Consider the following 12,913-nt stretch of genomic DNA (forward strand, 5'->3'; position numbering starts at 1 on the left):
AACTTCAGCACATTCACACACAACACAGCACATTTCACAACAATAAATTCCTTCAGTGGTCTTTAGCCCGGAGAATGCAGTGTCCATGATTTCCAAAAAGAATTTGAATTATTGATTTGTCGGACCACAGGACACCTTTCCACTTCACCTCAGTCCATTTTAAATGAGCTTGTGCACTATAATTTGCAGAAACAATGATATATTTAACTTTGTTCACTGTAGAGAGTGTAGTAAATTATTTTCACTTAGAAAATCAACAAAACATGTAATCTGTCCAGGTATGTTCAAACGTTTGTATATAATTTCACAGTGTAGCTGGGATATGATATTTTGACCTACTGTCTTTGTTGCCTCTCTACACACACTCTTTCCATTGCTAAAGTGATAATTAGCTCTATTTAGGAATAGTGTATTTGGGTAAATTTTGTTTTTCAAATATCACAGTATTGTAAGTCTACAAGTTACTTTTTCTCCAAATGTTGTTAAGCCCTAGTATAAAGTGTTTTGAAGTGGAGGGTCCTAGTATCCTTGAGTTTCAACACAAGGCACACCTGAGCTAGGTATTCATTTGCTGCACTCTCATTACCCAGCTCATTTAACCTGGGAGCAGGAACAGAACAAAACTTGCCAAGGGTCCTTGAGGACTGCTTCAGTAGCCTCAGAAAGCACTGCTTGAGCAGAGAGAGAGAGAGCGACAGTAGAGGGCATAGGGCTGGATTCCAGTTTTGAAGTGTTTAAAAAGAGAAGGACAGTGTGTTCGCACCGTGTGTATGTCCCAACTAATTTTAGTGCAGCTAACTGCAGCTGGGTGCATGGGGAAGTGGGGGGGTGGAGTATCATCATTCACGTACTCCATACTTTAGAGTGTCGTTCTGGAAGAGAGGGACTTAACAAACATTAAAATGTCATCTCAAACCCTCAAAATATCCCACTGTACTTCAGAATTCTCACACGTCCTTTAAAACTCTTGTCGAGTTTGTTGTGACGTTGTATCAACATATAAATGACTGTCTTTTAATAATGTATTGCAAGAAAACTAAAAAGTATCCACTGACTGGTAATATTAACTTAAGTTTGGTTAGAGGTTGGTAAAATATCCTAAACACATACACAAGTGCCTGTACTGCAATTAAATAATAATTGAAATAGAAGCAAAATTACCTTTCCCAAAACACAACAGAAGTACAAAAGTACTAGGTCCTTATAGAACTCCAGCATCGATCAGCATAGGAACTGAAATTTGTTAGGCTCATTCCTCTTCTTATGGGATCCTTTTGGTCTAGAATGAAATGCTAAAGTTTAAATGTTGACCAGAAGAGTAAAAAGTAGATTACTTTCCTCACAAAAATACCTGTTAAAATTAAAGTATTATAATTCAAAAATAAATTACAAATCCATCAAAATTTTACATATGATTGAGTAAATGTAATACTAGCCACTTCTAGGTTTAGTACAATGTCACTTTGCCTAGAAACCTAGTCTAAAAATTCTCATCCTCAATCATCGTCATAGTTTTGTGTTCTGTACTCAGTTTACTGCTCATAAATTATCTTATTATATCTGCATGATATCTGTCTCTGTAGTATGATGTGGCCTAAAACCAGACTGAATTTTTTCATGTATATGATTCCTATGCAAATAGGAACAAGTTGTTTTCACACAGCTTTTTCCAAGATCTTTGATATAAAGGGAAGATTCGAGATAGGTCTATAATTTGATAGTTGAAGAGATCAAGATTTTATTTCCAGCTTTCTTAATCAGAGGTCTAATTACTGCTAGTTTAAGAGTTTTTGGAATATAGCCAAGGTTAATAGAGGAGTTTATTATTGATAGAATAGGCTTGATTATTTGTGGCTGCACTTGTTAATTCTTTCCTTCTTTTGTTTCTTTTCAGTTATTATTCTATGATTGTCCATTCTATGTGTATCATACTAGAAGCATTCACCAAAAAATAATGGTTAAAAATGCTTTACACAAAAAGGAGTTAGGTTTTTCAAGTTTGTCTGTACAGCATAGGCATGTTATTTTGGCAAGGTGGACTGCTGCCAAAAGAATGGAAGCCCCCACATTCTCTTAATAAACAGCAATGGGTTGTGTTATTGATCAGCTGACTTGAGAGATCTTGGTTGCTGATGCCCACAAAGCTAAGTATAAACACAAAGGCTTTAACTGATGCAGTAAAATCTTGAGGGGTTTATACGTATTTTTTTTATTATTACTATGTTGGGGCTCTTGGGGTGAGAGTGTATCTGATTCAGTGCACTGAAAAAATGGGATTAAGTGTCAAGTGGTCGCAAATGAATAAAATGTATAAAAAAAAAATTAAAGTGTACAAAACAAGTAAAATTTAAGAAAACTGTTGTGTTAATGTAATTTATTTTGTCTGTGTGCAATGAAATCATTAACAAATTATTTAAGGTTGTACAGTTGTAGTTATAATCTAAATTTGCACTTTTATCCATATCCTTTTAAATTCTAGGGCTAAAACATTAACAGTTTTGTTCGGAGCTATAAGCTACTGCTTTGGAGTTGGAGATACGGTGTAAAGTTTATTTTGACGGCAGCAACATGTTAGTTATGTAACTTCTATGTGAAGAATGCGAAGCATTTACCACATACATATAGCAGTCCACCAAAACAAGCCTACAGCCTGGTGCCAAGAATAGACTGTGTAGTTAAACTGCCAAGTGGTTAAAGGGCATTGATACTTACTGATTTCCCTAATGAAGAAATGGTATTGTAGTACACTTTGACAGATTGATCATAGCAAGTCATTGATTTTAGTTCTGTTCTGATCTGACTTTATTCTGTTCTGATTAGGTCCTATCAGAAGAGCAGCAGTTGCTAGCTGCAAGTAATGACTACAACTTCGACCACCCGGATGCATTTGACTTCGTCTTACTTGTCCACACACTCCGTAAGCTCAAACAGGGCAAAAGTGTGAAAATCCCAGTGTATGACTTCACCACGCACGGGCGGCAGAAAGAATGGGTGACTACAAGCATATACTCACTTCTCTTACTCAAAGCATGTCTTTCATAACTGCAAACCAAATAGTCATGCTGCATATCTTTGAGAGTATACCATTTAGCCAAATGTTTGCCTTTTTTCCAATAATTGATTTTTTTTGCTGATACAGTCAGGCACAATATAAGAGCAGTGGTTGCCATTGCATCATTCAGTGAAAATGTAGACGTATCTCACCTGCAAGGAATCAAGTCAGCCTGTCTAAAGAGTATGATTTGTTTGGGAAATGGCAAAGCAAAGGAAAGTCTTTGCTCGCAGCCATCTTTCAAGTTTATCCACACATTAGCTCTGCAAGTCACAGCAATACAAATCTGCTAACTTTATGCTAATTAAACGCAGCATCATCTTCAAAATATATCACATATATCAGTCATCGGGACAAAGCCTCATATCTCCGAAAAGGCAACTTCACAGAAGAAAGAAAAATATTATAAACTTTGAATGTGAGTCATTTTGTACCATTTCTGTTGGTCCATACGTCATTAAATTGTGACACAATGTAAAGAGCAACTGGTGTTTCAAAGTCATGAAAAAATGACCAACATGGGAAAAATGTTCCCTGTCCCTCTATAAAGGTCCTGCCAGAAAATATTTTTCTAATGTAATCTGTCGTAGCTGTACAGATTATGTATTATGTAATTCAGGTTCAAATGGTTTAATCTGTCTTTAAGCACTGACACACTGTACTTTGTGTTCTTGTGTGTTTTTATGCAAATAACACACTAATCCGTGATTTTCTTTTTTTTTCCTCAGAAAACCGTTTATGGTGCCAGTGTCATTATATTTGAAGGAATCATGTCCTTTGCAGACAAGGAGCTGTTAAAGGTATAAGATCCACCATAATACATCTTTGCTGTTTGTTCACTGTGTCTTGAGTATTTTTGTGATCATTAAAATACAATACAATTACAAAAAAGCTGTAATTAATTAATGTTTCTCTGTAGTTTGTTTTATATGGGTGTATGGTATAACTGATGATGTTATGCAATTTTGAATAATTCAGCTGCTGGACATGAAGATCTTTGTGGATACCGACTCTGATATCCGGCTGGTACGGAGGCTGAGGAGGGACATTACGGAGCGAGGGCGAGACATTGAGGGAGTTATCAAACAGTACAACAAGTTTGTAAAGCCTGCCTTCGAACAGTACATAGAGCCCACCATGAGACTAGCAGACATCGTTGTGCCACGTGGTGAGTGGTCACGCTTACACAAGCCTGATCTGATGAAGACTACATAGGAATGATAATGGTAAAGTTCAGGGAGGTTTCATTGGATTTCATACAAATTAAGTCATAGAAAAATTACATGTACTACAAGCTACTAGTACCAAAACTCAAGAGTGTACAGTCTTTTCCGCAAAGGGCTGGTGTGGCTGCAGGTTTTCTTGGAAATAAAGCAGAGCACACATGATCAGTTGTTTAAAGACTGAGACTGGCTGATTAAACGAGTTGAATCAGGTGTGCTTTTCTTGTTTGGAATGAAAACCTGCACCCACACCAGCCCTTTGCAGGTTAAGATTAGACACACCTGCTCCAACTCTAATCATAATCATAATGGCCAACCTTCCATATCTTGCATAACAATCAGTGTTTTCTACGTTTTGGCTTGCCTGTGAATTTGGGCTGATATTGGCTTTTGGAATACACCTATTATGTGCAAAAATCCAATATGCAAATGAGACATCTGACCAATTGTTATTTTTTTACTATGTTCTAGATGAGTGTTCAAATCATTATTTCGATGTGTCAGGATCACATAATCCTACAAATGTAAACTGTTTTGATGAAAATAATGCAGGCTAATTTTTACCAAATTACAAGGCATATCTCAATGTGTAGCAACATATGAATTTTATCATCTAGCCCTATAAAACACACACTCAAAACTATGATAATTATGTCTTTTCTGTTGGTAGGTGGTGGAAACATGGTTGCTATTGACCTAATTGTTCAGCATGTGCACAGTCAGCTGGAAGAGGTAAGCCAGACTATCTTTAGATTAGTACTGCGGTAACTTTGGGCTTAAACAATCGGCTGTTACCCCACCATGTGCACTAAGTTTAGCATGTATTTCTTAATTGTGTTCTACATATATTTTTGATTCACAGTTGCACATGATGTTTGGCTGTACTAACAATGCCCTCACTGAATAATTACCTATAGTTTTTACATCATTTACAATGTTAAAACATTTAGACATAAAGATTAAAATAGTACCTGTCTATGATAAACCTTGGAACTTGTTTAACTGCGCCCTCTACTGGATATAAAGAACAAACCTGCTCAATTAAACCCGCTGTCAAAAAACTAGTGAAACAGCACCACTGTCACCGACTGACTAACTCTGAGTTCTCATTGGTTCCTGATATATTCCTGGTATTTTTTCTTCAAACACGTTAATAAATACAGTCATTTGCAAAAGTTTGAGTGCCCCTAGTGAAAATATGTTCTGTTGATTTCTTTTGTGAAAATAAGTACACAACCTATACCTATATGTACACAGTTATGTACATTTTAATGCACCATTTCTATTTATTTGCTGACTTTAGCGTAAAAAACATAATGAGGCCTGTGCAAAAGTTATGGCAGATTTTATATTGTATGTTTTATTTTTTCAGTCTGTTAAATTCAGCAAATAAACGGGAATTGTTCACTAACATTTGCATTAAAAATGGCATGTTTAAGTTTGTCCCCTGTAGAGGATGCATTAACTTATTTTCACTTGGAAAATCAACAAAACATGTGATTTAACCAGTTGGGGTGTTCAAACTTTGGCATACGACTGTAGGTAGTTGCATCAATTTATCATAAAATAGTGCACTTACTTCATCCACATATTCTTATGGTAAAGCTCCATTAATGACAAACTGTTGAACATGTCTTTTGAGAATGCTTTGTAGTGTTTGATTGCTGTGTGGTATCTAGTACTGGAGGAACTAATGAATAGGGACATGTTGTGGGATTTTCCTGTGTGATACTGTGTTTGTTGGTCTTGCCTGCTCACTGCACTCGGACTGTTCCCTCTCTCTCTCTCTCTCTCTCTCTCTCTCTCTCTCTCTCTCTCTCTCCCTCTTTCTCCCTCTCTCTCTCTTCCTCCTTCTCTCCTCTCCCTTTCTCTCCCTCACTCTCTCTTTCTTTTTCTATCCCTCTATCTCCCTTCCTCTCTTCCCCTCCGGATGCAGCGCGAGCTCAGTGTAAGGTAGAGTAGCTTCACCCGTCACACTCTCACTGCCTGCTAAGGCCTCCAGATAGAAATGCCCCCTTAGTGCTGCTCTGCTACACACTCACCTTTTCCAAAACCCTTTAAAACATGCATAAATGTGAATGTTTACACTGAAAACAGATTTTTCTGAGCTTCTTAGGTGTTTACAAGTAATTATCTTTACTAAGTTTTTATGTGCAAGAAAGTGGATATACACGTTCCCTAAAATCACAATCTGTGGCTTTAACTATAAATGCAGAAAGAAATTCTGACTTCAGACCAGCACCAAGGGCCAATTTCTGTCATCATGTAATTGTGTATCCCCTCTCTGTGGCCGCAAACGCATCACTTGCTTCTGAGACTGCTGCACCTACAGTAGTGAACCCACAGAGGGCGCTGTCTGTTCATGCTGAGCGCTCAGATCAATTTCAGATCAAAGATTCAAAGAATTTAGTAGTCAGTCACCTGCATTAAAAGATGGCCCTGAGACAAAAGATTCTGCTTACAAAATGATGAATATAATTCCCTTACAATGACTTCAGCCAGCCAATGTGTCATTCCCTGCTAGGCTATGTTGTTGTTAATTAATCTTCATTGTGGTATTTACCTTTGCAATGCTAATACCACAAAAGGCAGCAATATGCAAGTTAGCTGCTTAAAAAATGCAGATTTTTGTGAGCTGTGAGCATTCTGACCAACCTCAGAAGTTCGTGATGTGTTGCTGTGAAAGTTAGGATGAATCAAGGCATTCCTATGATTCAGCAAAGCATAATCATGTCACATAAGTTCATTAGTGTGTTTTAATGTATTTTATACAACAGTTATTTCTGACAGCACAGTCTGATTGGTTGAAAAGTGTGATATTTTTCACAGTAACCTATTATTCCACATTGGACTAGTTGCTAAGTAACAACGCGCTTTATGCTGCAGCTATCCATTAATAATAATTAATAAGAAAATGGATGTATTTGATAACTTCTACAAATACTAGAATAGTATTTGACCTGCAGCCCATTTAGTTAGATTCTGAAGAATAGTGTGACAGCAGGCCGGCATCAAATTCCAAACCTGTCGTTGCCCCTAAACAAACTTGCCAGCCGGCAGCTGTGACGGCGGAATAACAGAAAAAAACAAAAAAAAGTGGAATTAACCGGCAAACGAACCAAATACAATTCAGCAAACAAGATGGGCCGTGAAATGCTTTACAGACTTGCAGCAACAAAATGAAATTCGGGTTAATCTGGCAAATATTAAAAAAGCTAAGCTTAACCTGATATTGCAACAGTAATGTCTATATTTATGACATAAAAGGCTACAATTTTTTGGTACAAGGAACTGCCAATATTAAAGCACACTTGATACAATGTTTGGAGCTTCTTTGCTTCACTTTTTTCTTTCTTTTGCAGAACTTTTGTATAAAGGATTCAGAATATTCGAGGACATGTGATATTGCAAATAACATCACAGCTGTGATGAAGTCAAATATTGTGATGATAAACTACCGCTTGTGTTCTATCGTTAAGCAAGGCATATTGCAGTCAGAATATATAACAGTATAATCACAATATGGTATTTTGTCCATACCACACAGCCATATTCTTTTAATAATGTCTTCTTTACTAAATCCACTGTTAACTTTCTCATAGGCTGGCAGTCTCCCTCCATCCATAGAAGTAGTTCAAATGTGATTTTTGAATAAGTGCAGCTTTTACTACATCTGACCGGTGTGTGTGCAGCCGTCAGAAGCGAGTGAGGCAGACGTTGTGTCTCTTTTCCACGCTTCACTGTTTTGAAAGAGACACTCCTCCTGCATTCTGTGTCTAAAAATAAGCAGCTGCCTTCCTACTCTTGACCTCTACCTCTCTCTCTCTCTCTCTCTCTCTCTCTCTAATTCTTTCTCTTTCTGTCTCTCTTGCTCCCTTTTTTTTTCTTTCTAGCTTGTCTCCGCACTATTGTCAAAGACAGTGTCTTGCCCACAGAAATGTTTCCAGTGTCTACTACAAAGACTTTAGTTTTTCCGTTGGGCAAGATATGCTAGTAAGATGAGAGAGAGAGAGAGAGAGAGACAGAGAGAGAAAGAGAAAGAGAGAGAGAGGAAGTATAGCTCTTTCTTTCTTAAGACACAGGATGTAGCAGGCCTTTGCGTCAGTGTGTTCTGTTGCCAGTGAAAGACAGAGTGAATGAGAGAATGGTAGTTCCAGCAGGCCCCACACATATTTTTAAAAAGCCCCCCTGCCCCCTTCCCCTTCAGAGCTTACTCCATATAACATCTCAAAACTGTTCAAAAATATCAAGTCAGTATATTGACATTGTACAAGAAGTTTCAGGAAAAGAGGCTGACTTTGTTAAAATTGAAAGCGCTTTTTATCAAATCAACACAGTTTGACATTTGATGAATTATCTGCAGCTAATATTACAATTAAGGGGATATTCTAACATTTTTCAACTTAATCTCTATCTGCTGCATTTGTAGCTGCATAAAATTTATTACTATGGACAATAATTTTGATGAATTTCCATGTACTTTTTTTGAAAGCAGCTTAAGACAAGCTTATCATCTTCCTAGTGGGCATTCAGCCAGTGAAGTGGAAATGTACATGAATCAATTTCCCTGTAACTGTTATCAGATTAACTAGGACACTATTGGCTCTCAGTGTGTGAAATGTTGTGATTCTGTGTTAAGCTGCTAGCAAGCAATGAGCAGTGAAAGGGGAGTGGTGAGAACCTTCTACTGAGAAAAATAAGATGACAGTGTAGGGATAAAATGGAGATTACAACTGCAGCTTTGTTCATATAAAAAAAATCACATACAACTACCAAAATACAAACTAGAATTTAATCACAGTTAAAAACCGCATTGTAAATGTTAACTTGCTTGCTCGACTACAAAGACGAAAATTCAGTTTGCTTCTGGTTTTGTAAATCACTGAAATATATTCCATCAGATTTATTGAAGAAAGAAAATGCATAGTGCAAAAATGAAGGGACCCCCGGAACATGCAGAAACTGCGAACTACTGTGAAAAGGGTTATAATAGTAGCCAAAAGGCATGTGCTGAAACCCCATTGGCTTCCATTCTAACTTTGTTTTGTGTCAACAGGTTTTCCATTCTTTAGTGCAAAGAAACATTTTAAACTTATTGTCTGTGTCTGTGATAATCGACTGTATGCTACAGATGCAGCGTAGAAAGGTTAGGTTTAAAGGTTTAGGAGTATTCCTTTAATATACTTGCAGAGCATTATCGTGGAGGTCCCTTATGCAGCTGTCACACTCCTCACTCCTCTCGCAAAGTCCTCGTACCCTCTGTCACCTAATGAATAGTGTGTGATGCCTATCTTTTCTTTTCCCTCTCTCCTTGTTGTCATCTCTGTTTTTGTTGTTGTTTGTTCCCTTCCACTGTAGAGGAAACTCCGCTGGGATATGTGAGATTTGCATATCATTTTTATTTGTCTTTGTTTGCTTTTTATTACTTTAATTGGTCAATACTTGTAGCAGTTTCAGTTTCCAGAAATGTAAAGGATTTTGGTGTGGTCAAGTCAGAGTGCATGTTGTTACACAGTAATATACGGGTGCAATATACAGTACTGTACTGTACAAAAGTCAGAGACTACCCTTCATTTACAACCCCATTTCCAAAAAAGTTGGGATGCTGTGCAAAATGTAAATGAAAACAAAATGCAATGATGTGCAATCATCTGTTCATGAACACAGTTCATCACTGCATTCATAAATGCAAGTTAAAACTCTACCATGCAAAGAAGAAATCATATATAAACAGGACACAGAAATGCTGCCACCTTCTCTGGGTCTGAGCTCATTTAAGATGGACTGAAGGGAAGTGGAAAAGTGTTTTCTGGTCTGCCAAATCAGAATTTGACTAAAGACCAGCAGACGTGTTATCAGCACACAGTTCAAAAGCCAGCATCTGTGATGGTATGGGGGGGCATAAGTGCACATGGCATGGCTGACTAGCACATTTGTGAAGGCACCATTAATGCTGAATGATATATATATATATATATATACAGATTTTGGCAACAAATTGCCATTCAGACGTCGTCTTTTTCAGGAAAGGCCATGCTTATTTCAGCAAGACAATGTAAAACCACATTCTGCACCTATTACAACAACATGGCTCTATAGTAAAAATAGTCCAGACCTGTCACCACTAAAAACATATGGCACTTTATAAAATAAAAATACGACAAAAGAGAGCCTGAACTGTTGAGCAGTTCTAAATCCTATATCAAGTAAGAATGGGAAAACATTTCATTTTCAAAACTACAGCAGTTGGTCTCCTCAGTTCCCAAACGCTAGTGTTGTTAAAAGAAGAGGTGATGCAACACAGTGGTAAACATGCGCCCTCAGTTTTAGCATTTGATATGTTGTCTTTGTACTATTTTTAAATAAATATAGAGTTTAAATGATTTGCACATCATTGCATTTTATTTTCATTTACATTTTGCACAGTGTACCAACTTTCTTTGGAAATGGAGTTGTATTAAATTTCCAGTCAAAACGGCCATAAAGTACAAATTGTTTATTTTTCAGGAGATACTTTTGAGGAGATTAGATATAAGATAAGGAAGAAGAAAGTCAAAGGAAATTAACAGGAGTTCCCAAAACTGGAGTTCCAAAAATTTATTAAAAATGGAATGTGCCTAACAACTAGGCAAGACCTGATAGACCACCAAAACTGTCACCATCAGATAAACAGCAATTAAAGCTTTCATCTTTGAGAGAGAGAAGAAAATCAAGCTCCACTCTTGCTTTGAATCTGAAAAAATCCACAGGTGTTTCTGTTCATCTTTCCACTGCGAGAAGACAACTCAGTGCTATGGGTCTGAAAGGATGTGTAGCTGTCAAGAAACTGTTACTGAGGAAAAAAAAAGAGACAAAAATTAAGAACATTTGCAAATCAAACAAAGCAGCTTCTGTCGTTCTCAGAACAATGGATTGGCCACCTCAGAGTCCAGACTTCAACATCGTTGAATGGGTTTGGAATTACATGGATTGTGGAAAGCAGAAAATGCAATAAACTTGTAAAACTCAAGTTTGAAGGTGTGGATAAATATCTATGTACATTTCTTTGAAAAACTGAAAGCAAGTCCCCTGAAAATAATGGAAGCTATAGTGAAGGCAAAATGTGCACATGCTAAAAACTGAAAAAATATCTTAAATTTAGTTGTGGCCTGTTTCCTGCTTTTTCCCGATGCTGAGAAATCAGTAACTTTTTGACCAGAAATGAAAGAAACGAAGGGTGCGCTCTGATTTTTGAAAAGTACTGTAATGCTTGTTTAATACACAGTGCCAGTTATGTAAGCTTTTTAATGAACTTTTTTTAGGTCAGTTTTTTAGTTTATATCATGTATACTCTGACGAAATGCATTTTTGGCTGACCTGCTTGGAACATTTTTGGCTGACCTGCTTGGAGTTTATCAGTGATCTGAATGCAGTCACTTCAAAAACTGACCTGCTGTAAATCTTGTCTTGTGTTTGTGCTGGTTGATGCACGTTTTTAGAAAGGTCTGTCTTTTAAGTGACTGTTCTTTGGTTCACTGCTGCTTTAGTTGTGCTTAATTTATACACACAACTACCCATGTTCATTAACCTCCTACATGTTTTCTATTAACCTTAACTTTAAGTAACATACATGTGTGTGTGTATATATATATATATATATATATATGTGAGAATATTTTCATCACGACTGAAATAAAACACTAGTTTTAAATGAGAAACATTTTGGGTGTGTGTGTGTGCGCAAGCAGACATGTCGGTGTGTGTTTTTGCGTATATGCATGCACAAGTGGGACAGTTTTAAGTGTGACAGTGCACTGACCACTTCCTGTCTCTCTCTGGTGGTCATGGTAACAGGGCAGCACTGGCCTCTGCCCATCAAGCTCAGCCCCTCCCTGCGACACTCAGCGTTTTGGAGAATACGCCGCAGGTCCGCGGCATGCACACCATTATCAGGTCAGACACACACAAATACACACAAACACACACTCTACATCGTGTGGATAGAACTCAGACAGTAAGATCTAGATTGGACACCTTTACTTGTTTTGGATGACGACTTTTTTCGTTGTTTGAGGAGCTTAGGCCTACATCATTAATTACTTAGAAGTTTGATTGTCAGTCTGCCTTGAGTCTGTTTTAGTATATTAATGATTTATTGATATTGTCTTTAATAGCCTGTTACTGTTTAAATAAAATACAGGCACAATTGCAAACTATTAAAGAAAAGTCACCCAGTGCATTAGTAAACTAGACATATGTTTTTATACTTCAAAAAATATATAAAAGAAATCCTTTTTTATGACAAACACAAGTGTGGTATTGATTGAAAGTTTAGAATCCACACTTTTCAAAGAATTTTTCCACTTGTTTCAATGAGCAATGAGTGAGAATATTTTCTATAAAATTACACTATATCAGTGGTCATTCCATTAAAATATGCGATGATGCGTATAACAGACAAAAATCTGCTAATATGCATTTTTCAAGCATAAACAAATTAATTCAAATTTCATCCTAAACATAACTGGTTTATACCTAAGAGGTTTGAACTTTTTAGGGTTGTAATGATACCGATACCTTATTGCTGTCAGTGCAGCCCCAAAAGCTCAAACCTTTTTGAACAAAATCCAGTTGCATATGTTTCCACATTAACACAAAA

At 37.0% G+C, this 12,913-nt stretch overlaps 1 protein-coding gene across 6 annotated transcripts in view; it reads left to right on the plus strand.

Annotated features, from left to right (window-relative positions):
* The window catches only part of uckl1b (uridine-cytidine kinase 1-like 1b), a 37,258-nt gene that overhangs the window by 16,283 nt on the left and 8,062 nt on the right, over positions 1-12,913 (plus strand). For 4 of the 6 annotated variants that reach the window (XM_036592303.1, XM_036592300.1, XM_036592302.1 and 1 more), the window contains exons 4-9: positions 2,821-2,991; positions 3,781-3,852; positions 4,031-4,220; positions 4,946-5,007; positions 9,634-9,653; positions 12,109-12,207. In XM_036592303.1, coding sequence (XP_036448196.1) covers positions 2,821-2,991; positions 3,781-3,852; positions 4,031-4,220; positions 4,946-5,007; positions 9,634-9,653; positions 12,109-12,207 — 614 coding nt within the window. Of the gene's footprint in view, positions 1-2,820; positions 2,992-3,780; positions 3,853-4,030; positions 4,221-4,945; positions 5,008-6,211; positions 6,229-9,633; positions 9,654-12,108; positions 12,208-12,913 lie in introns of all 6 variants that reach the window. The other 2 variants (XM_036592301.1, XM_036592304.1) reach the window with 1 other exon arrangement.

This window comes from Colossoma macropomum, unplaced genomic scaffold, assembly GCF_904425465.1.
Source record: "Colossoma macropomum unplaced genomic scaffold, Colossoma_macropomum, whole genome shotgun sequence".
NCBI lineage: Eukaryota > Metazoa > Chordata > Actinopteri > Characiformes > Serrasalmidae > Colossoma > Colossoma macropomum.